This window comes from Sebastes fasciatus, chromosome 3 (assembly GCF_043250625.1).
Source record: "Sebastes fasciatus isolate fSebFas1 chromosome 3, fSebFas1.pri, whole genome shotgun sequence".
Lineage (NCBI taxonomy): Eukaryota > Metazoa > Chordata > Actinopteri > Perciformes > Sebastidae > Sebastes > Sebastes fasciatus.
This window is the reverse complement of record NC_133797.1, coordinates 14,802,020-14,826,586: the sequence shown is the minus strand read 5'-3', so window position 1 is coordinate 14,826,586 and position 24,567 is coordinate 14,802,020. Positions and strand designations below refer to the sequence as shown.

Sequence of the window (24,567 nt, the reverse complement as noted above, 5' to 3'; positions counted from 1 at the left end):
GTCTAATTGAAACATACAGTAAAAGTATGACTATTCCCTTCCCTTGCCTCATTACCTTGTCTCATAGGCTCTCTCCATCCTGCCCTCCCATCCACCTGCACATTCTAACGAGGTGATCGCAGCTCTCAAATACCAGACTGTGATCACATAGCAATGCCTGCCCCATGTGTCTACTTTCCTCTCTTTGTTAGCCCACAGCCGCCTCGCACACACATGGAGGCCCGGCCTGTTTCCTGCAGGCGAACGCAGGGAGGTGTGTTTCTAATTATAAACCTGATGCAGGGTTAAGCACACTCTCTGCAGGCCACCACAGCCACCAGGATTTATGGTACCAAGCTCCAGGCTCCCACCCCTGAAACCCACCGGAGACGCAAAGCTGTTCTCTTTCTGCAGCTATTAATCAGAACAGTATGGCCGGTAGCTGCCAGTCTATTACAAACCGATAGCGCTGTATCCTGCAGGAGGGGAGAAAACCAATCTGCTCCTTGCACTCTTGTGAGATAAATGTGGCACTTTAATGCCTTTATTTCTGCGGGCTTCTCGAATAATAAACTTTATCTTTAGTAATCCATCTCACATAATGTTACTTTTAGCTACTCCTGTGCCAAAGTCCTGCGGAGCATGAGAGAGCAAAATTAATGAGAATTTCAATCAACAGGTGCAGATTCAGTAGCTTCATAATAATATATGATCCATGCTGATCCGTTTGCTCTAAGCAGTTTTGTGATCAATTGGAAATATGCTTAAAAAAGGTTGACTTTGTCAGGTGTACATGAAGTTCAATTTCCTTTATGCCAAAAAATGTGAAGACAAAACAAATCATCCATTACTTGTTTTGAGCAGTTGCATATGAGCCCTATCAGCGTGTGATTATACACAATTTTCCAAACAACCCTTGTCCATGTCATATTTGTCAATGAAAAATCAGTACATATTATCAAAGGACAATTTGCAGTGTATGTCAATTTCAGCATATCCATCCATCTAATCAGCTGCCACCCTCAAAAAAGGTATAGTACAACATTTTTAGAAATGCACACTTAAGTTAGACGAGAGGATCAATACCACTCTTGTGTCTGTGCGCTAAGTAAGAAGCTAGAGCCAATTAGCTTAGCTATAAGGCTAGAAACAACAGGAAACAAGGAAACGGTTAGCCTGGCTCTCTCCATTCAAAAATATAGCCTTCCTACTAGCTTCTAAATTTTTCCAACACGTTGTGTCTTGTTTGTTTAAGTCCTTCAGAACAAGACATGTAAAAACGACATGTTGTGGTTTTACAGAGTTACATGTAACTATTTTTTTTACGTTTCTGTTTTTGTACAGATTAAACGAACGAGATACAACATGTTTTTTAGTGAACTTGAGGGTTGTTGGTAGGCATATTTTTTTTAACTTTGGACAGACTGCTTCCACTCTTTATGCTAAGCTAAGCTAATCACCTCCTGGCTTTAGCTCCACACTCAGCACACAGACAAAGTGGTATCAATCTTTTCATCTAACCCTCAGCAAGACGTATTTTTCTACATGTCTAACTATTCCTTAAAGGTGCAGTGTGTAGGATCTAGCGGCATCTAGCGGTGAGGTTGCAGATTGCAACCAACTGAAACTTCTCCTGTGTGCTAAGCGTGTAGGAGGACTACGTTGGCCGATGCGAAAACCTGAAAACATGAATGGTCCTATCTAGAGCCAGAACACATACTTATTAACATTATTTTCCATTTCTGCCAATAGATCCCCCAAAATGCTGCACACTGCTCCTTTAAATGTCAACTCCTTGAGAAAAAATGTTGCTAGTAGCATCTTGTTTTGATATCACATGGATGTTGTGTCAAACTAAGCAGGGATGTAGGCTAGATAAAATAAGTCTTAAATGATTGTGTGCATATATTACCCTTAAAATAATACATATTGTTAGTTCATATTCGTCATTAAGGAAATGAGCCATATATTTTGACAATGACAGGTCAATAATGGCAAGGACTGAAGTACAGTTTGACCTTTTTCAAGGTCAAACACCAGAAAAATGTCACAAAACAAAAACAAAATCACAAAATAGGGCCTATCAAAGGCCCCCACTGTCTCTACTATCCCCAAATAGTCTTTAAAAGAAAGAACATACTGATCTAAAATTTGAACCAAGCCAAATTGAATCCAACTCTGGATTATTTTAGCCTGAGCGTTTTGATTACTAAAAACAAGAGGAAATCCTCCACAGACAGGAAGGTTTCCCTTTTGTGTAATAAAGATCCCAAATATTGTGCCAAAAACAATCTGGAATGTGGTAAACAATGTGAGGGAACAAACGCCCGCACGCTGTGATTACCAGGCTCTGGCATGGCTGGACAGTTGATCATAGCAGCGTCACATAAACCCCAGGGAGCAATGGTCTTAGTTTAGTACTTGTAGGGAGTGATACAAACATGTTATCCACATTGCACTGTGACAAATGCCTCTTTGGGAAAAACACAAGCGGTCAGGCATACTTCAGAGTATTACACATCAGTTCCTATATATTGTTAATGACTATTGAGTCAGAGAAAAGCTGCCAAAATCTTCATAAACACAGGAAATTGTATTGAATATAAAAGCAAAATCACTCGGGCAGGAATGGAGTCGAGGTCAATGCAATATTGTTGATCATAGGAAGCTCGTCCCGGTTATTAACAATGACAAAAACAAACAGAGGTGGGTCTGTAGTCGGACGTTTTGGAGCAGGACAGCAACAAGTAGAAGTGGGGTTTTCCTACAGTGGAGCAGGGCTCTCCAGGGCCCTTCAAGACATGAAAGAAGCCCTCTGGGCTGCCAGAATCCTTTTCAATACACGGAGGTTTTGCAGAGGAAAAACCTCCGATATAGGACCTTTGTTCCTTTGTTCATGTTCTCAAGTGTTCTTTTGGGAGCCCATAGGTGAACCGAGGGTGTTCTTTATCTAGGGTGTGACTGCAATCACACAATAACATCCAGTTCAATCCCTATCTGCTGAACATTTCAGGCTACAGGAGTAGATGTATAGATTAGCAGTAATGTAAACAGCGAGCCATAGGAAGACAAACCATTTAAAATATGACATGTAAACCATACAGTTCCCATGCATTGTCAGCTAGTGCCAGAGCAGGATGTGTGTTTATGTCTTTGCATCCGTGCCATCATGCAGAAGAGGGACTGAAAAGTAAAGAATGTAGTGATATAACTTAAAGTAGCAAACAATTATGAGACTTTACAGTTACAGATGAGTGGAGTTGCTGTAAAGTTTGGCCAAGTTTCATATTGTTACTCCACCTAATATTCATATATCAGGTGAAGGGAGCAATACAGCGGGTACTGGCTGGATAATAATCACCAGTGCGGCTTATAAAATGAGCACTGCTCCATCTACATCGCTGACCTGGGTTACTGACACTCTGCTCAGCTGCTAGATACATTTGTATGAGCATTTGATAGTTTGTAGGTACATTATATGGACTGTAGTGACACCTGGTGGTCTAAACAACATAATACAGTGCAGAGTGGTAGAAAAAAATTGTGCTCCGTGCAGACCATTGAATGCAGGAATGGACAATGAAGAGCCTGTCTGCAGGTAGGTTTTATTTAGTTGTGTTTATATATACACAGTACATACAGTGTTTAAAAATGTACTCTGCTTTATTACTTACCGTGAAAGTTTTTAGTAAAGTAATTTCAGTGTACTTTTATCGGTCATTGGTTTACGATGCTACACAACTATTTCCGCTTGTAAAACATTAGGACAACCTCACTTGCACCAAGAAGACTTTGATTTTATTTTACTTTCTCTGCTTCACACATTAAGACACTGGTTACCAGACCAAAGTAATCCGAGTACTCTTAACATCTTACTGCCAACATTGGTCACTTGGCATGTTGTTCCACTCTAAAGGCCACAGTCCTGCTGAAGCCTGCAAATATGCATCCTTACATTTCAATCACAAGCTTCACTAAATAACTAATTAATTAATAATTAGCCTGATATTCACGGTAGACACATCAGACCAATAACAGCTTACATATCTCACTCACAGATTATACAGTCCTCCACTACATAATCTTATTTTTCACGGAAAACAGATCCTTCTCATTATAACAAGTTGACTATTACAGTTCCAATCTGTACATTTTGAATAAGCTATATATCTTTATAAAGCTCCAAACACTTTCTCAAAACCCTGTTTGTCCACCACACGTCCCAAATGAGTGGAGAAAAACAACGTCTGTGGACTGCTGTATCTCTTTAGTTTCACTATTGTCTCGCTGGCGAAGTCCCCCGTATCCGCGATGGTCATCACATCTGATACAGGCATGTAGATATCATGGCGCCGGCCCCAGAAGGTGAGTTGGGACACTTTGAGCGTGGTCTGAGACGGGTCCAGGTACATCATCCCCACAACCCTCCTGAAGAAGTGACTGGCAGTGTACAGCATGACACCAGCGAACAGCGCTATACCCGTTGTGTAGCTGACAAGAAAGAAGGAAACGTCTCCATGGAGGTAGAGGTAGTACACTGGGGGCAAGATGACCACGGTGATTGCAGTTTGGAGCAGTTTGAGTCTGGACACGGCTCTGAGGAGCTTAATGTGCGGCAGGGTGTAAATCATAGTGTACTTTTCTGTGGACAAGTCAGAGTACCTGACCAGGGCTGTGATTTGAGGTATAAGCGGTCTGTGGAAGCTCTGCTGGATGGGTGTGTGACCTGGCGAGTGAGGCTGCACACCATAAGGTATCCGACCTGTGAGTAGACATGATCCTCTGGTACAGGACAGGATGTGGGAGGTTGACCTGCGCAGCAGCACTGACCTGATCTGTGGAAAAATAACAGATACATTTTACACTTCACACTGGAGACAAAACAATTAGTAGAAGAATTGATTAGTCAAAAACGTTGATAATCGATTTGTCATTTTTAAGCAAAAATGCAATACATCCCTGGATCAGCATGTCAGGTATGATATTCACTGTTTTTCTTAATCTTCTATCACAGTTAACTGAATAACTTTGGGATTTGGACTGTTGGTCGCACAAAACAAGCAATTTTTTTTTTACTATTAATTAATAAATTGATAGTGAAAAATAAACGTTATTGCAACCTTACACGTAATTATACAAAGAAATGCAATACAGCAACACAAACATAACTCCAAATAGCTAAAAATTAAAAAGTCTCAACAAATTCTAAACATTGGATTGCATTACATTAAAGATAGATAGATAGATAGATAGATAGATAGATAGATAGATAGATAGATAGATAGATAGATCCCAAGGGAAATTCAAGTTTCCAGCATAACAGCTCCATAGTGCAAAACATGTTAGTAAAAAGGCAGTAAAAAAGTTAGTAGTGCAAAGTACAAACAAATATACCAGATATAAAATACAAGGAGATGAAGAAAACTGTTAAAAGTGAATATAGTGCAGGGTAACAGCTGTGATGCAGGACTATTAAAGAAGTGAATATAGTGCAGGGTGACTCCAGTAGCTTATAATAGCTTATACAGGTGTTCCTGTTATTTTGGTCACCCTATGCATAACAAGCATCATCATGGCTGCAGTTGCACTTTTTGTGACGTTGTTGTGTAACAGTTTACTAATAATAAACATGAAACAATTATTGTAAGTAGTAAACATGTTATTAGGTAAACAAATGAGAGATGCATAACTCCTGTCTGAGCTGTCATATAATCCAGGCAGAGCAGTTAGATAGCTTTATATGGTTAATAATTCAATGTTCACAGTTTCCCTGATCTCCTGCAGAACAGTAAAAGCATAATGAGAGTTTGAGAGAGAAAGAGGCTCACCATGACCGAAGACAGACTTCACAGAAGAGGACAAACATAAAAACAAGCTTCTTTTTTATCAATTAATAGACATCCATAAGACTGTTAGCTAACATGACGTATACACTCTGACCCGGATGTAATCAACAATAGTGATGTGTCGGTCGCGAACGAGCCGGTTCAAAGAGCCAGCTCTTTTAAGTGACCGATAAGAGCCGGCTCCCGTCAGAGAGCCGTTTTTTTTTTCTTTTTTCTTTAATTAATTCAAGGCAGAATGATAGGATGATCTTCTCCGCGCTACGGGCCCTCCATGCACTGACTGTGACTGAATTTTGTGTTAATGATGTCAGTGCGACCAATCAGGTGATGACAGACAAGGATCATACCATCAAGCAGGGAGGGGCGGGGTGCACGGTGCGCTGACAGTCTACAGGTACAGAGCAGAAGGGAGAGGAGGAGAGAAAGAAAGAAAGAGAGAAAGAGTGAGAGTGCACGAATAGCAGACAAGATGAGTGACAGTCGGAAACGAAGCAGGATGTAAAATTATGATATTCTGGAAATTATAAGGTTTAGTATAATTATATTGAATAATTTCAGTGATATATGTGCACACATATTAATCATAGGTCAAAACTGTGCTAAATTTGGCTAAATTATAAAAAGGCAGAAGTGGTAAAATGAAGAGCCGGCTCTTCTTGGTGAGCTGAGCCAAATGATCTGGCTCACTAAAAAGAGCCTGAATTCCCATCACTAACTCTGACACTCTGACACTCTGACCCGGAAGTAATCAACAACCGGTTTTTTTTATTATTTTGTTTGCACGTGTGCCCCCGTGTGGAAATAATTTTATATATCACTTTAGATACTTTTAATTGAGATTTTACTAAAAAATCTCACCTGAATCTAAAACCTGTAATTTTTTTGCTGTAAAAAGCATCTCAGCTTGAGGAATCGCTGTTACGTCACATCCGCCGCAGAGTGCTTCCCTTCCTGTGTCACGTGCTATTCTGTCCGACCAGCTGCAGGGTTTCTCCCGGTTCTAATACGTGTTTTATTTATCTGTTTGAGTATCTATAATGTTATCACTCAGCAAGGCGGAGCATGAGCTTCTCTCAGATAAAGGCGTTTGAAGAAAGTAACTTTAGTTTTAGTAGTTAGTAGTTGTTTGACCCTCAAGTCAGAAAGACAAACAAGAGGACACAATGCTGCAGCTGGGAGATGAGGTGACTCTGTTCTCGGTCCTCTTCGTGCTGGTCCTGCTGGGCTCCCGGAGCCCGCTGTGGTCCACAGCCCTCACCGCCTCGCTCTACCTCTTCCTCACCGTGTTCCGGTTCCCCCAGGTACCGGTCAGCCGAGCCCGGCAGGTGCTGCACCCGGACAAGGGCGCGGTGGGCTCCGGGCAGGTGTCAGTGGTCGCACACCGGGGCGGTGGACACGACGCACCGGAGAACACCTTAGTGTCCATCCGGGAGGTGAGAGGAGGGGAGGGGAGGGGAGGGGAGAGGAAAGGAGGGGAGGGGAGGGGAGAGGAGAGGAGGGGAGGGGAGGGGAGGGGAGAGGAGAGGAGGGGAGGGGAGGGGAGGGGAGGGGAGAGGAGAGGAGAGGAGGAGAGGAGAGGAGAGGAGAGGAGGGGAGAGGAGGGGAGGGGAGGAGAGGGGGGAGAGGAGAGGAGAGGAGAGGAGAGGAGAGGAGAGGAGAGGAGAGGAGAGGAGAGGAGGAGGGGAGGGGAGAGGAGAGGAGAGGAGAGGAGGGGAGGGGAGGGGAGAGGGGAGGGGAGGGGAGGTCGTGGTGGTGTGTCTTCACATGTCATTTAGTGAGACACACCACTACTGGAGGCTGGAAGGTCATATCTTCATCCCTGACTACAATGAAAAACAATGCCATAGTTCTGTAAGATGGCAAGGTGTAGTCCTATGAATGGGGGAGAAAGGATTTACCTCTCTATCAGGACATAATGTCTCTTTTAACCACTGGTAACCAACATTGGTAACATTCAACATTACAGCTGCACACATTATCCACCCTGCCAGTCATTGACCTGTAGTGTCCATAGCATGCCAGTAGTAAGTAAGTAATAAAGCTTTATGTATATAGCACCTTTTAAAACACATCGTTACAAAGTGCTTCACACACAAATGAAACGTCAAACAATGAATAAAAACAAGGAAAAATTACAAAATGAAACACAGAAACAATGAGAAACAGATTGACTAAAACAGACAAACACACATGTGGATGAGGCCTATAGAAAGGCTTGCCTAGAGAGACTTAAAACAGTCCAGAGATTCAGCAGCTCTAATAGATTGGTGGAGGTGATTCATGAGACAGGTAATCTGAAAAAAAATCATGTGCTTCTGTGTCCTCCGGTGCTCCTAATGGCATCTGCAAGATTTCACAGACCGGAGGAAAACAACCAATCAGAGCCGAGCTGGAACCTTGCCGTCTCTGAGCAGCTGTCAATCACTCGTGAATTCCGATCAAACGGTCAAACTAGGCAGCGCTGATCAAATATGAATCAATATTCTGTTACTGTAATGCTTATTTCTTGTCTCTTCGTCTTCAAAAACATCTTATAGTGTACTGTTTAGCTGTAAAATGAGAACGTTTGTTCTAGTTGAGATCAAGCTGAGGAAATACAAAGCACCGCCCACCAGCCGGTGCAAACTTTCTGATTTTACAGCTAAACAGTACACTGCAAGATTTTTCTGAAAACATTTGAGGAGAGAAATAGTCATTACAGTAACAGAATATTGATTCATATTTGATCAGTGCTGCCTAGTTTGACCCTTTAATCAGAGTTTGTGAGTGATTGACAGCTGCCTCCATTGAATGAACAGCCAATAGGAACGCTCTCTCTCTGAAATGACCTGTGATTGGTCAAAGTCTCCCGTCACGGGCTAGGTTTTCTAAAGCCTGAAAACAGAGCCATGAGGAGGAGCAGAAGTCTAGTTGTCTCTCAGAACACTTGAATTACAATATGCTGAAAGGTTATTATGCCTACTGAAGGTTTAACACCTCTAAAATCATTATTTTTTAAAACAATGATTACTGAACAAATGTTTTGAATTTGAAAAACAAACCTGTCAATGCTCTCCAGTGGATAATTACATAATGGAGACTGTATTTAAATTGCGTCTTACATGTCTTAAGTGTTTCTATATTGCAATTTCTTGTTCCTTAAAGGCCGACATACACCACTACCAATATATCTCCAGTAAGATAATATCTGCTGATATGTAAGCCCAGTACATATATTTTTTCATATAAAGTCAAAGTCCGTGAGGTTCAAACTATGGTTCAGGCTGCTTTTCAGCTTTTTTAACTGACCATGACCAGAAACAAACCCTCCTGAAATACTTGATATCCAACCCTTTTATTTGTCTTCCCTTCTCTAGGCCAGTAAGAATGGGGCGACAGGCGTGGAGTTGGACCTGGAGTTCACAGCAGACGGCGTCCCAATACTAATGCACGACGAGACTGTGGACCGGACCACCAACGGGACGGGACCTCTCAGCCAGATGAAACTGTCCGAGTTGGGTAAACTGGACGCAGCTGCTAAACATCGTCTCTGGTAAGAAAGAAGGATATAGCTGGGAATGCACACCGGCATACAGGCAGATGAGCAGACATTGAACATTTTCTTTTTTAGGCATTTTTTTTGCAGCTGATGCTTTTAGATTTAGGATGATACAGGTTTTTGCAGGTTGCATGTACAGTTGACATGTCAATTAAAGAAGAGGCTGTATGCAATCTATTCATCTTCGTTTAGAAAGCCAGTGGTGGGAAAAGAAATTCAAGCTGATTAGCACAATATTTGGGGGAAAAAAGATAAAAGGACGGGACAATTAGGGAAGCAGTCTTTTTGCTAAATGTCCCAAAAGAAACAAACCTGTCAAAGCGGTGTGGCAGCAGGTCAGACAAGTCATCCATGTTTTCTGGTCTAGCTCGAGGTTTAAAGTGTTAAACACTGTGGGCTACGTCATGATTTAGTGCTTTGTGACTTATGTTTGGTCACAACTTGGTCACAAGTAGCCTGCCTTTAGCAGCAGATCAGAGTACTGCCTTTCCACCGATGGGTTTGTTTCAAATGTACTTTCGGCAGCAGAATTGCCTGTTACAGAAAACTGTTGTTGTGGCGGAGAATCAGAGCGAATTCAAAACGCTTTGTTGTTGCAGTCAGAAACAAAACACCGCACCATATGGCGCACTGCAGCATATCTTTGCATGTTATAGCCACCTGTTCAGGTACAGCTAATGGGGATGCTGAGTTGATCATTTTACAGTTACACATGGAGATGTTTGATGGTGGGGATAATCTGTGTGCCAGGATACTGGAGGGCTCCAAGACATTTGTAAGAAGACAAACACTAAAAGGAGATGTTAAAAATACAGTTGATCAGAAACGAGAGAGGCAAGTTGCTATTTATACAGAGGTGTGCTGTTTGTTATACATGGGAAACAAATAACCCACAGGTTTCTAAAAACAGCTCACTTCAGAACAAGCAATAGAAGAAAGAAAAATGCAAAACAGTCTCTCAAAGATAAGAAGTTAAGATACAGCCAGTAAAGTTGCAGATGTAAACACCATTCTAGGACCTTGACACAAGAAGATTTAAACTAGAAAGTTTAACAGTGAGTGATAATTTACTGTAATAAAATATAAAATGACCATGATATGTCATCTAAGATTAAGGAAACATGCTGAATTGAAATACTGGCTTCTCCGACAACAACGCTACAGCAGGTATGTTCTCCTTTTGAAGTTTTTATTCCGGTCCAGAACGTCCACTGCCCATTTCGACACCCTGTTGTCACATATGAAACAAATCGGCATACAAACACATCCTTCTGCAGCCATGGAAGCAAACAAACTGTATCAACAGAGATAACATCATGTTAGGTTCTATCCAACCTGAAAAGCCTCGCCAAATCTCTCTGTGGTCCGTGTTTTGTTACCCCAAGAAAGCAAGGTTCCACGAGTCCAAGTATAAAATAATATTGTGACAATAACGGTACCAGAAAGTACCACATAACTATAAGCTTTATGAATGTTGGCAATCGGCTACTGTCGTGTAGACAACTTACCTAATGCCCCTAAGTTATGTAAATAGTTGAGAACAATTTCATTTGACTGGATTCCTTTGTGTCTTCATAATGTCAAGGTGTGCCAATACTTGGAATGATAATTACAGTAGCAAAGACTTCTTCCATCACCTTCACACATATGGAAAAACAGGAGAAGTGCTCCTTTCTTACAGAATATGACAATGTTTATGCCACGATATCAGTTTGCACAAGACTACTACTGTATTATATATTTATTGTTTAATGGCAGAGCCGCATGGAGCCTGTACACATATTTGACATGTCTGATGTACTGTAATCACATAGGGGTCCTTGTAGTTATTATATTATTACCCCGGCCTTACCCATGATAAATGTTTCTTGTCTATATAAATAGTCAGACAGATGCTGAGGGCCTTAATATACAGAGACTCATGAACATTATCACATCATCATAATCCAGATGTGGAAAAGTTAGGTGTATCTCTGATCGAAGTTAAGTGTAATGTTTCCCACGTAAATAGTACATTTGTTTGAAAAGCACAATAAACATGTGAGCCTGAGATCGCACGGAAACATTTGTGTCCTTCGTCACCAGGGACAAGTTTGCTGGAGAGAAGATCCCAACTCTGGAGGAGGCGGTGGAGGAATGCATCAAACTGCAGCTCACCATCTACTTTGATGTCAAAGGTCATCCAAATGAGGTGCAGCCAACAAAAATCAAGAGTTTATTTATGTGCAATCTGTCTGTCATTCTTGTTGATTTAATTGACTTGTGCCTAGTCAGCATTGCATAAAGAAGAGAACATGACGTTATTAGGATTATTGTGGTCCAAAGCTAGCTTTTACTGTGCCCAAACTAACAACCTGAGCCCGAGACAACTGTTGCAACTCCTAGCTGAATGATGCAGTCATTTACTCAAGCTTCAGTGTTTGAACTATTTCATTCTGCATATCAAAAAGCTAGATTAAACATTGCATCAGTGTACTTTCATTTCTCAGGGCATTTTTTAGGTGAATAATTAATCTAGAGCTGCAGTTGTCGTTGTTGTTTCAGACAGTGAAATTCTTGAATTTCACAGCAGTGCATCTTCACATACACAGCTGCTAGTTACCACCAAATAGTTTCACAGGAACACACACACACAATGATCTAAAGCCTCACACACACAACTCTAAATAGCAGACTGTCCTACAGTAACCATGTGTTTCTCCTCCCCTCCCAGGCAGCCGAAGCTCTGAAAAAGTTGTTCAAAAAACATCCAGTCCTCTACAACAGCAGCATCGTCTGCTCCTTTGAGCCTAAAGTCATCTACAGGGTAAGAGGGCTCTCTGAAGTTTTTCAGAAGTGGGTGTTTGGCCAGTAGTATACTGTACCTGAACAAAGTCAGATTTACATCGTTTTACTGTCTAAGTGCTGTGGAACAAAAGGGGACAGTTAATAAATAAGACTGTGAACATTTTGATTTGGTAACCAGCCTGCACATATTGCTGCAAACACCACCAAATGAAATGGTTTGTTCTGGTCACATCCCTCCCATGATGCCTGCATAAACTAAGGCTGCCCCCCCTCTTAGTCTATTAGTCGACTAATCAGTCGTTTTGGTCTTAGTCAACTAAGATTTCTTGAGTCGTTTTTTAATGCTTTTTCATTCTGAATGACTCATTTTTAACTTCTGAGCACATCTCTGGTAAACACAAGATTTAAAGTGGTGCTTTTGTGTAACTCTTTGTGGAGAAACTCAACTAATCGATTAGCCAACAAAATTGTAAAGTGTTTGTCGACTAAGAATTTCTTTGGTCGAGGACACCCCTAGCATAAAAACACTATATTATAACGGGGCTCAAGCACATTGACCTTAAGCTAAATCCCCACGTTGTCTATGATAGAGTATGAAGCCTGACCACTGTGGGAAGATGAACTAGCACCTCAGGTGATGCCGTTACAGATGAGTTTGCATGTTTACCATATTTCCAGAGATACAACTTTACCTGACTTTGACTGAACAATGCCAGTACGCCTATTTTGTCAGTGGAAAACCACAATAATCCCAGTGTTCAATGCTTGAGCTCTGGCTCATCATCTCTGGCCACCAATAATGCTAGCTATACAAGCTGGGATAACCTGACCAGTATGGATTACCTAACAGACAACAAGTGACTTACTGTATGAAAGTAACAATGTCTCGCTCTTCTCTCCCCACTGTCTCATAGTTAACATACTGGTACTGATTAAATAAACTGAAATATTTGCTCACATTCCTGTCATGTATTGCATTGCTGTTGTATCTATCATATTGCTAACATTCACCATGATTTTAACTCTGTCTCTGTTCCACAGATGAGGCAGAGCGATCCAGAAGTGGTCACAGCATTGACCCACCGGCCATGGAGCCTGAGTCGGCTCGGAGATGGTGCCCCGCGTTTCTCGTCGCCATGGAAACACCATTGGATGACACTAATGGACGTGGTGTTGGACTGGGCGCACCATCACGTGCTGTGGAAGCTCTGTGGCATCTCAGCCTTCCTTGTACAGAAGAACTATGTCTCACCGTGAGTTTCCACAGCTGAGACCAAACAGTCCTATTCTCTCATTATAACTAGAACACTAGAGACTAATTATTTGGATCACCACAGGGTGTTTGCTCAACAAATTCCTGTTTTGAACTGGTTCAGGAAGAACATTACTAATTACTAGAATAACTGTAATTAACTATGTTTTTTGTGTGCTGTCTGCAGGAACTATGCCCAGTACTGGGCCCAGAGGGGGGTGGAAGTGGTAGCCTGGACAGTCAACACAAAAGTGGAGAAAGATTACTACCAGGAGTTGCTGCAAGTGAACTACATCACTGACAGCCTTGTGGAAGACTGTGAGCCCCATTACTGAGAAACACATGAACCCACTACAGGATGTGTTCACACACATACTCATTAAAAAATAATCAAATCCCTATGAAAGGACCGTTTCACTGTCTACTTGTCACCCATAATGTGGCATCAGGTAAGAGAACGTATGCCAATCTTATTCCCATGCACACTGTTATTATTGTGAGTGTGTGTATGTTGGTTTGAGGTAATCAAACTGACCAGACTAAAGTATCTGTAATAGACTTAATCAAACGTACTGTATTCACCAACTCAGGAATGCAATTTTTGGGGGGTTATCAAGTCTTTCAAGGCCTACAGTATAGTATCATATACGGTCTGTGCTTTTTACTCAGTAAAGGCCATTCGTCTGATGTTAACTACCTAGAAATGATTGTATTACTCATAGAAAATGAATACTTGTTTAGAAGTAATACAAATGAACACTTTATGTCTTTGACAAATGCACATATGAAACTGAAATGTACTACTATACTACTCATAAATGTTATACTATTCTGTCTTTCACAGGTTGTATCGGGCTCATTTTTAAAGCTAGAGTGAAGATACTGGTATCCTATGAAACTACAAAGCCTATTGCATGTTGTGAAGAATGCTAAATAACGATTCAAAGTTACATTAAATTTTAAAAGGAAAAACTGCCATGGCCATTTTTAAAGGAGTCCCTTGACCTCTGACCTGAAGATATGTACATGAAAATGTGTTCTGTGAGTACCCATGAGTCTTCCCTTTACAGACATGCCCACTTTATGATAATCACATGCAGTTTGGGGCAAAAACCATGCAGTTATTTGTATGTAGTACAAATGTGTTTTTTTCACGTATTCTAAAATGTTGTATTTGAATATTTCTGCATACTGGGGTCCCTAAACAGTCCTGGAATTACATAAATTGGATATCACTGCAAAGCTGAGACTCTTGTGGATGCAATGAGTCCAATTGTATTCATGTGTGATGATGTTAGTCCCCATGGGAACCATTACACATAGTGACTTTTTTTAAAATTCAGATTATATACTGTACGTATGGTGGTGTGTCGTTATACTATGAAAATTGTAATACATCGCCTTGCTTACAGTATTGCAATATATTGAATTATTACCCCTGGATCATGATACGTATCGTATCGCCAGATTCTTGCCAATAAACCGTCCTGGATTAGAATAAGATTGGAATGGCGAGTTTGTTGTGATCAACACTAAGGGTGTTTTAAACACCCCAAAAGAACTCAGACCCCTCTGAACTCAGACCCCTCTGAACTCAGACCCCTCTGAACTCAGACCCCTTCTGGATTCAAGTTCGTGTTGCAGTTTGCTTAACCTGTACATTATGAACACAAAGCACTCCAGGTTCTCTTTAGGGATGTCACAAGAACCAATACTTAGGTACAAAGTTAATGCAAAAATTCTGAAGACGTGACGATACTTGTTTTTCTACAGTACCGTATGTACCGTCGAGGCTCGGGACTAAAGACGTCCCGTCGTCCCGGGGACAAAAGAAAATGTGTCTGGATTTTGGCGAGAAACTTGAATGAATACAGTTGTTTGAAGGAGATATTTTTACAGTTGTTACAATATAAAATAGAGACAATATGCATAGGTATTTTACGAACACCGCTTGAGGATAGAGAAACGTGCCTTTCTGTCTGTATCAGTCCTGCTCCCAAATGCTCGTTATGATTGTAATAATTGATGACAAAACACATAAGTAATTGCATTGATTGCGCAGGCAGGACATCCTAAAACACCAGTGGCAGCAACTTGACGAAAGCGCTGCATTTTCCATATACACCACTCAGATGTTTATGGGCTTAATGAATTTATTTCATTTGGACTGCAAGGCAAGTGTCGCGTCCAAGTAAAAAAACTATGTCAAAAGTAAGGTCCGAGCTCCAGAGAAACTATAGTATGAACAGAACAACGACTGAGGCCCCATTAGAGGTGAAGTGCACCAGAAAACATCCTTCAATGTGAACGCAAAAAGAACAGTCCCTTTTCTGTTGGTCCCCTTTAAGAGGACTGAGTTTGGTTCGTTTAAAAAGGACTACAGTATATGTGAAAACACCCTAAAATTAATGGGGGTTAGGGGTACTCATATTGTCTCAGAAGTCCAGAAAAATACATGTGACACCAATGTCTCCATCCGTAAATGGTCTAGAAAAGTACAGGAGCAGTGTGACAGCAGATGAATACAGTATCTTCTACTATACAAAGTGACCATAGTTTGGCCTCTGCTGTTAGTGCTAAGCCTGTATAGTGAGGAGTGTTGATGATTAGCTCTTGGTGATTGACCCAGATAGTAGAGATGAATAGGGGGGTGAGTGGGAGGTGTAGTGTTGGATATCACCCTGGATAAGCCTGTCTGAGCCGCTTCTTGTCCTGGCTGCTGATCTTCAGATACTAAACGCAGACTGTCAGCTCACACTGTGTAGAGTCTCTCAGGTGATTTTCACCTGAACAACCTGATTTCACCTGTGATAACTCTTAGGTATGGGGCAATAATACGCCCTTAAATGAATGATATAGTAGATGGCCTAAATCTGGAGATAAAAGGGAAGAAAAAAAGTTTATTATAAGCTCTTATGCAGCATGCGGTGTCCTCAGACATATTAGTTAAATGGTACATTTTTGTCAGACTCGCTTAGTTATTATTAACTAACTCTAATATCTACTCATTACTGTCAGTCAACACGTGTATTTACCTGTGCGTTTGGGTTAATAGGTGAAAGGTGATCGCACCCGCACAGGGGGGCGTGCTGTGCAGTGCAGTGACGTCACAGAGGGGGTGTCCCCGCTCCGTAAAACAGACTGGACCTGATCAGACACTAGACAGAGACAACTAGAGCGGAAATCAAGACTCTGACTTCAAAGTAAAAGCCACAAAAATAGGAAATTGTATAGAGTTTTAAAATCCTATTGAGGTGCTGTCATTTTGCATGGCTGAATAATAACTGCATCTTATAAATTAGTACATTTGATTCAATTCAACACTTCATTTTATAGGTCCACAAATTTCATGGTAATTAGATGATGATTAGCAAATTACCTATTTGAAATTTCTTTGGAATTACTGCCAAATTACCCCAATATTTACCTCAAAATATATCGAAAATTACTTTATTATAAACGTTTATTTAATGATTATATTCTAAAATAGTATATAATCGTTAAAATAGGGCCTTTAGGTGCTGCTTTTCATCGGAGGTGGAAAACCAAAACTAATAGATGACACTTATCAGCACAAATCTTATCTATTGTCCACACAAATGTAACCTGGTAGCTAATGTTATGATTCAGGGAGTTTTTAAAGAAATTTCAAAGAAGTTATTTGCTAATTATTATCTATTTACCAGCAGACATGGAAATAAAGCATATCAATTCACTTTGTATTCTTTTCCTGGAAATGTATGAAATAAATTACCAGCTATTGAGAAATAGCGGGAGAATTGAGAATGCGGGGCACTAGATGCCAACATATCAACAACATATGTATAACCTTGAGAAACATCAATAAAAACTTAAAGGGACTATTTGTAACTTTCAGAAATGCTTGTTAACAGCGACACCTGTGGCCGTTAAGTCAATGAAAGTCAACATCGGGCTCGCGCTTGCTCGCTCTACATAGACATGAACAAGTATCGCTCAAAACAGTGAGGCGACACACGTCAGCTAAAACCACAATATCACTCTATATTTCAGCTGCTTGGCAGTAATGTTAGCTGACCAGACGAAGGTCTCTCCATGAATCACTGCTGATCCTAGTGTTGGCTTTTCCTGCCTCAGCCCCGCTGTTTCAGCCTCCAGGGCTGAAGCAGGAAGAGAAACGTTATCGTCTCCCGACCGCAGCCAGAGGAAACAGGGAAAACACCGGCACCCGGTCGGAGACGACAAGACACTGTAAACCTCTGTTGGTCTGGAGGAGTTGCAGCAGTTATTTCTGCACAAACGTCCACTGTACATTTACTAGATATTCTCAGAGCTACTAACTCTCCTACAGTGTGGAGTGTGCGCGCATGAACGTGAGGTGGAGCGAGAATGCGCGCGCTTGTGTGAGTGACGACAAGCAAAGGAGCAGTCTGAACAGCGTAGCCAAACGCGAGCGCGCATGGGATCCCGAAGTTATGTCAGATTTTATTGTGAAACTCCCAACCGGAAGTCCTGCTCTTCACTCTGGCTATCTTGACTCTGGCCATAGACACATTGTAGCTTTGAGTCCTGATGAAAATATCAAAGTGTGCAGTGTCCTTGTGTTGTGTCAGAGAGTGGAGGTGTCGCAGTGACAGGCCCGGAGCACCAGAGAGGAGCATCAGAGAGCAGAGAGTATCCGACCTACTGTCACTGTCCTCGGCCGTGAGGGGAACCACAAAGTCCCTCCTCTTGACAGACTGATCCCCGGCGCTGTGGAGCCGCTTTCTCCTTGGATGACCTACACGCAACCTCTCTCAGGAGCAGCGGACGTCGCTTCATTACTACAGACCTAACAACACACCTGCTGGTTTGGAGGTGCAGCAGACAGACGGTATATCAACAGAGAGTCTCTTGCAGGCTTTCAGGCCGACTCTGGAGCAACAAAACAAGACACGTTGTTCTTCGTTTCTCCTCCAGCACCAGCACCGTGGCTGCAGCGTCAGGAGCAGCTGACTGACAGACAAGAGGACTGGAAGTTCACTCCAGTCAATGTGCGCACCTGCTCATTAAGAAGACAGACAGCTCGTTATAAACACAGAGACACCACAGAAGATCTGGGCGTTCACATGATGTACACAATCACCCGAGGTCCCAGCAAACTTGTTACACAACGGAGGACAGGTTGGTGAATCTGTGTTACCTAAAAAGCATGATGCAATGTAACATCATTGATTTTAGTTCTCCATGAAAAGGGGGAACGTTTTTTTAAGGGCATTGCAGATTTGTTGTCCAGAGTGTGTTTAAAGGTAAATAACCTGCAGAGCATGATTTAACTCTGATGTGTTATTCTCTCATAAAGGTCCCACACAGCAAGTCGAGAGCAAATTCAGCGACTTGAAGCTCAAGCCGACGTCTTGGCTCTCATCAAAGTAAGTAGCTGCTCTCTCTGAAGGGTTGTGTGTATTTTGTTTTTTTTGTTATGCAGCACGTGTGTGCCACCAGTGCGATCATGTAACACACTTCGGTCACTTTGGTAATGTATCTGCTCTGCACCCATTATCGGACATGATGTAACTTTCTCGGCCACGGTTATTGTGCGACATAACGGACCACTTCTCTACCTGTGATCTCCTGTAGCTTTATAAACAAGACTCTTGTGCTTCCTTCATGTGCTGCTCGGAAATACCAACTTCACTTTAAAGCAGCAAGTGGGTAGAATTGAAGCAAATGTGATTCTTTCTTTTTTTTAATTTTATTAAATGGTCACTATATTCTGACAGTAGTGCATGAGACAGGTAATCTGGAAAAAAAAATAATGTGCCTCTGTGTCCTCCGGTGCTCCTAATGGCATCTGCAAGATTTCACAGACCGGAAGGAAAACAAGCAGTAAGAGCTGATCTGGTCTCCGTCTCTGAGCAGCTGTCAATCACTCGCAAACTCCGATCAAACGGTCAAACTAGGCAGCGCTGATCAAATATGAATCAATATTCTGTTACTGTAATGCATATTTCTCTCCTCAAATGTTTTTAGAAACATCTTGTAGTGTACTGTTTAGCTGTAAAATGAGAAAGTTTGGGAGCCGGCAGCCATGTTGAGATCAGTTGAGGAAATAGCAAGCACTGCCCATCAGCCGGAGCAGTACACTACAATATGTTTCTGAAGACATTTGAGGAGAGAAATAGGCATTACAGTTTGATCAGCGCTGCGTAGTTTGACCGTTTGGTAGGAGTTTGTGAGTGATTGACAGCTGCCTCCGTTGAATGAATAACTAATAGGAACACTCTCTCTCTCTCTGGAATGACCTGTGATTGGCCAAAGTCTCTCGTGATGGGTTAGATTTTTTTAAAGCCTGTAAACAGAGCCATGAGGAGGTGCAGAAGTCTAGTTATCTCTCAGAAGCCTTCAATTACAATACGCTGAAAGGTTATCATGTTTTTTTTGCCCAATGATGTCAAACTACACACATCTACTGCAGGTTTAAGATACGCTCACTTGCCAGTTAATAGGTGCACCTATCTAAAACCAATGTAATCTGTTACAACAGCTCTACGTCACTCATACAAATGGGGTGGACAAAGTATTAGAAACACCTCTCAGTGTACTGCAATGCAATTCATCAGCAACACAAACTACATCCTCCAAAATGAATATAAAGTTGATTCAATGCCTCTCTTAAACAGTTTCAATAGGAACATGATAACTCTCATGAAAGTAGGATGTTTTGCAGGACTGTATCAGAATGCCTTTGTTTTTGCTAGGTGTACCTAATAAACTGACAACTGAGTGTACTCTAGTACAGTACTTCAGGTGAATTTGACAGCAGAAAATAAGTTATTATAAGTTACCGGTAGTAAAATTAGATATCTGGTTTTAGTGTCAGTGGGTCAATAGGAGTAAGGGCTTCTTTTAAGACGTTATATCAGCATCAATATGTAATATGTAGCTTTACAGGGTGAAATCCTTTCTAGAAGAAGCAAAGGCGACTGGTATTTCATGTTCCAACAGCAATGCTTTGGGCATAATAATTTATTGTTTGCTACTGCGGCAAAACCAATTGCCCCTCGGGGACAAATAAAGGTCTTAAGCTTGAACTCGAACTTGAACTAATTTCCTCGAAAAGCTAAATACATAACCGGAGGCTACAAACATCACTACATGGTGTCAACATAAAGCACATTTTTACGGTCAGTCAACCACAAAGTTTTAAATGAACTGGCAACCAGCATCATTTTTTTTTTCCATCACTGTGATATTGAAGTCTTGTGTTTTGTTGTGATGCAGGCTCTCCCAATCCCCAAACTGACATTCTTTAATTATCTCCGTCTGATCTCTGCAGCTCTCCGCCCCCAAAGATTGTGTTCAATCGTCTGAACGGGAAGCGCTACCACGGTGGAGCCACACAGAAGACCGCCAGCCCACCAGAGGGATTCACTCCTGCACATGAAGAGAACGTCAGATTTGTGTATGAAGGTGAGGGTCGCAGGATCGTTAGATGAGTGGATGTGTGGGTCACAGTGCAAGGTCAGACCTCCGGGGCTAAACCCTGAAGCCGGTAGAGATCAGAGATCTTTCTCTCAAGTTTACAAGGTCGGATGTTGTGAGGAACGAAACTGAGGCATTGTGATGAGCAGATAATCTCTTGCAAAAAATGAGGGGTGCCTGAGGGGTGAATATTTTTGAGTTTTTGACTGTTGGTCGGACAAAATAAGCAATTTAAAGACGTCACCTTGAGCTCTAGGAAATTGGCCGTTTTCACTATCTTCTGATATTTTATAGACAAAATATTAATCAATTAACAAGAAAATAATCAGCAGGTTAGTTAATAATGAAAATAATCGTTATTTCAGTTTATCGAAATGTTATGTTAATGTATATAACTTAAAACAGAAGCAGTGCTTTATGATACAACCTACCAGAAACAGTCAGAGGTGGTGTGAAAAATAGGTGATGGCTAGTAACACTTTACACTGAGGTACACAAAATCCTGAATAGTTACTGGTAGTTATAAGGATATTCTTAACTTCACATTATCTACTCTATTCATTGATCGCTTTAAACCGCTTGTTAGATAATCATTAATTATCAGTTAATCCCTAATTAGTTTATTACTAATTCCTTAGTAACTACTCGGAGGTTTGAAGTGTTGCAGTAACTCAAAACCACAGTTCTGTGCACATTTTGATACAGTGTAAACACGTTTTGTTTACAGCCACACATTAACTCAATGTTAACATGTTCACAGCTCGCCAGCAGATACGAATGAGCCTGACTATACAGACACACCTTCAACAGCCTCGCAAAGGATGTAATGTGGCACGATTGCAAGAATTCAACAAACTGTCTGAGTACTTCAGAAGACTTATAGTCATTAAAACTCAACAATGATTAAAAAAATCCCAGCTGCGCCCCCACTCAACCCCGTCTTGAAGGTTACCCAGCATGCTTCACTGCTGGCCAATACTTCCTGCCCTGGTGGAAATGAATGACTTGTAAAGCTGAATCGGCATGAATCAGTTATCTCTGTTACTCTTGGAGCGCTGCCAGTACAGACTGCTCTGTGCCGTCCTTTTTTTGACCTTTTTGTGAATTTTTTGTGACGCTCACACTTAAAGAAAAACCTCCGTCACAGTCTGTCGAGTTGTTTTGAGATAGAAAACCTGATGGGTGTCACTCCAGTGGAACGTGTTCACCATGACTAAAATTGCAACAAATGTCCCCTCCTAACATGTGTGCATAGGGGATAAACTGTTTTTTTTAATATTTGTTTTTTCTATTTGACATCTAAACATTTGTCTAAGTTAAACAGGCTTTGCAAACTGTAAGTAAATAATGTGTTGCTGAAACCTTCTACAACTATTTACATTATCTTAACAGTGGACAGCGCTGAACCTCAAAATCAGCTGCTGCTTTGATGTGGCCGAGGCCTTTTTTTTGTGATGTCAGAGCTAAGTTCAGAAATGTAGAAAGAAAGAAAAGTTAATAAGTTGTATTTTAAACCCCATTTAAAAAATAAAAAATGGTGTTTGTTTGTTTGTTTGCAGCATGGCAGGAGGTGGAGCAGAAGCTGGGAGATGGTGACGGCGGGGAGTCAACTGACAGCCAGGGGCCCATTCAGTACACTGAGAAGACTCCCAGTGCTGCGATGAAGAGTAAGTCTTCAAAGATTACGACAACAAAATAAATCCAACCTCATTAAATCCAATCTCACAACTCAGTTTTATGGCATCCGGACAGATAACCTTGTTTGTGCTTTGTAACCCTCTGAACTTTGAACCAGTAGTTCTGCCATGTTTTTATTATTCCTGGTTATTTAAACACCAGAAGAAACTTTTTAACTCCGCTTTATCCTTAGCCAGAGGTTAACTGTTGTAATTGTCTGCTTTAATTTTTAACTATGCTTTGGTCTATGAGAACCTGGTTGTTCCAGATAAACCAGCTTTGGCTGCTGATTGTAGCGTATCACGTCTTGCCTCACACACACCTCTCTGCTCCAGTTCCTTCTGTGGCTCACTGCCCTCAAAGGTTGTGACTGATTCACGTTGGAATAAAGGGGCACATTTTTTATTGTATTTTATTTGAGGATTTTAGCCACTTGATTCTGCAATATGATTAATGACATCTAAAATGTGTGTGTCTGTTCAAGTGAGTCTCGACATACTATAATATGTCTTTTTAAAAAGATTTCGACATAGTATACTACGACTTTTCTTTTCATTTTTGCTACATACTATCCTATGACTTTTAAAGTTTTCGACATACTATTCTATGACTTTTTTATTTTTGCGACATACTATACTGTTTTTTTCAACATACTGTACTATGATTTAAAAGAAAAGAAAAAAATTAGACAAACTTAACTTTGACTTTTTTTCAACATCCTAAACTGGCTTTTTTATTTTTCCGACACGCTATAGTATGACCTTTTTTAAAAAAATTTCGACATACTATACTTTTTTTTTTTTTTGTCAACATACTATGACTTTTTTTTTTTTGACATACTATACTATGACTTTTTTTCGACACTACTATGCCTTTTTTTTTTTTTTTAACATACTATACTGTGGCTTTTTTTTGCGACATACTATACTTTGATTTGTTGTTTTTTTTTTTGACATACTATACTATGACTTTTAAAAGAATTTCGCCAAACTATATGACTTTTTTCGACATACTATACAATATACAATGACTTATTTTTTTGACATACTATGACTTTTTAAAAAAATTTCGACATACTATACTATGACTTCTTTTGACATACTACTATGCCTATTTTTTTTTTTGACATACTATACTGTGGCTTTTTTTTGCGACAAACTATACTGTGACTTTTTTATTTTTTCGACATAAAATACCATGACTTTCTTCGACATACTCTGACTTGTTCATACTAAAAATAATTTGACTTTGTTAAATATCTGACAAAATGAATAATGAATTAATCAGAGAACATGCTTCATGCTGATTATGCTTTAATTCATTGTCCCTTCTGTTGTCTTTGTTTCTGCCCAGACTTTGTGCCCATAGACCTGGAGGAGTGGTGGGCTCAGGGCTTCCTTGCCAACATTGCCAACCTGTCATGACTGGGTGAGGCTCTGAGGTGGGATAGGAAGCACCGCGTTGATGCTCCATCGTGAGGGCATCATGAACCTAGATGGGAGGCGAGTGAGTCTCCACGATCTGCAGTGCGAAAGGGTCGTGCATAATTTGGAATCTGATTTGATGCCCTGTGCTTCAAGCTGCTGTAGAGGAAACTGGGTGCACTACACAAATTGTACCCCCTGATGCAACAACAGCGACCTGACTGTGAACTTTGACAGCGCTGACTTGAGGTTGTGCTGCTATGAAGGACCCGTCTCTTCCTACATGAATGACGTATTGGATAGAAGTTGTGAGAACCCTGCCTAAGTGTTCTCAGCTGTATGTACGTCATGGCCAGATATAAATCTGTTGAAGAGCAAAAAAAAGTAAAATGTTTTTCAAAAATGTCTTGTGTGATGGCATTTGTAATTAATAAGGCCATATTTTACTGAAAGTTTTTTCAATGAAACCTCACTTGATTGAAATACTTATTATTCTGATGCATGATAATGATGGTTTGTCAGACTTTATTGTCAGACTTTTTTTTTTTACAGACATTACTTCAGACTTTTTTTCTTCCGGCATTGTTTTTAACATTATTCAGACTTTTTTCCTAAGGACAT

General features: G+C 40.9%; 3 protein-coding genes across 4 annotated transcripts; 2 read left to right on the top strand and 1 right to left on the bottom strand.

Annotated features, from left to right (window-relative positions):
* Positions 1-3,755: 3,755 nt before the first annotated feature.
* On the bottom strand, positions 3,756-5,958 carry tmem186 (transmembrane protein 186). Its single transcript, XM_074629185.1, has 2 exons — positions 5,808-5,958; positions 3,756-4,814 (listed from the first exon to the last, which is right to left on the bottom strand). Exons 1-2 carry the CDS (start codon positions 5,808-5,810, stop codon positions 4,152-4,154), a joined length of 666 nt encoding a protein of 221 aa, XP_074485286.1. The 5' UTR covers positions 5,811-5,958; the 3' UTR covers positions 3,756-4,151.
* An 802-nt stretch (positions 5,959-6,760) lies between these two features.
* gde1 (glycerophosphodiester phosphodiesterase 1) lies at positions 6,761-14,900 on the top strand. Of its 2 annotated transcripts, none has more exons than XM_074629183.1 (6): positions 6,761-7,258; positions 9,182-9,357; positions 11,449-11,554; positions 12,077-12,169; positions 13,192-13,403; positions 13,590-14,900. In XM_074629183.1, the coding sequence occupies exons 1-6, from the start codon at positions 6,989-6,991 to the stop codon at positions 13,735-13,737; spliced, it is 1,005 nt and encodes a 334-aa protein (XP_074485284.1). In that variant the 5' UTR covers positions 6,761-6,988; the 3' UTR covers positions 13,738-14,900. The 2 variants fall into 2 exon arrangements, with proteins under 2 accessions (XP_074485284.1, XP_074485285.1); XM_074629184.1 differs by lacking the exon at positions 6,761-7,258 and adding an exon at positions 7,715-7,853 and having other exon boundaries at positions 13,590-13,873.
* A 3,037-nt stretch (positions 14,901-17,937) lies between these two features.
* mcrip2 (MAPK regulated corepressor interacting protein 2) lies at positions 17,938-24,084 on the top strand. Its single transcript, XM_074629182.1, has 5 exons — positions 17,938-18,544; positions 18,723-18,792; positions 20,700-20,833; positions 22,405-22,512; positions 23,876-24,084. Exons 1-5 carry the CDS (start codon positions 18,490-18,492, stop codon positions 23,944-23,946), a joined length of 438 nt encoding a protein of 145 aa, XP_074485283.1. The 5' UTR covers positions 17,938-18,489; the 3' UTR covers positions 23,947-24,084.
* Positions 24,085-24,567: the final 483 nt, after the last annotated feature.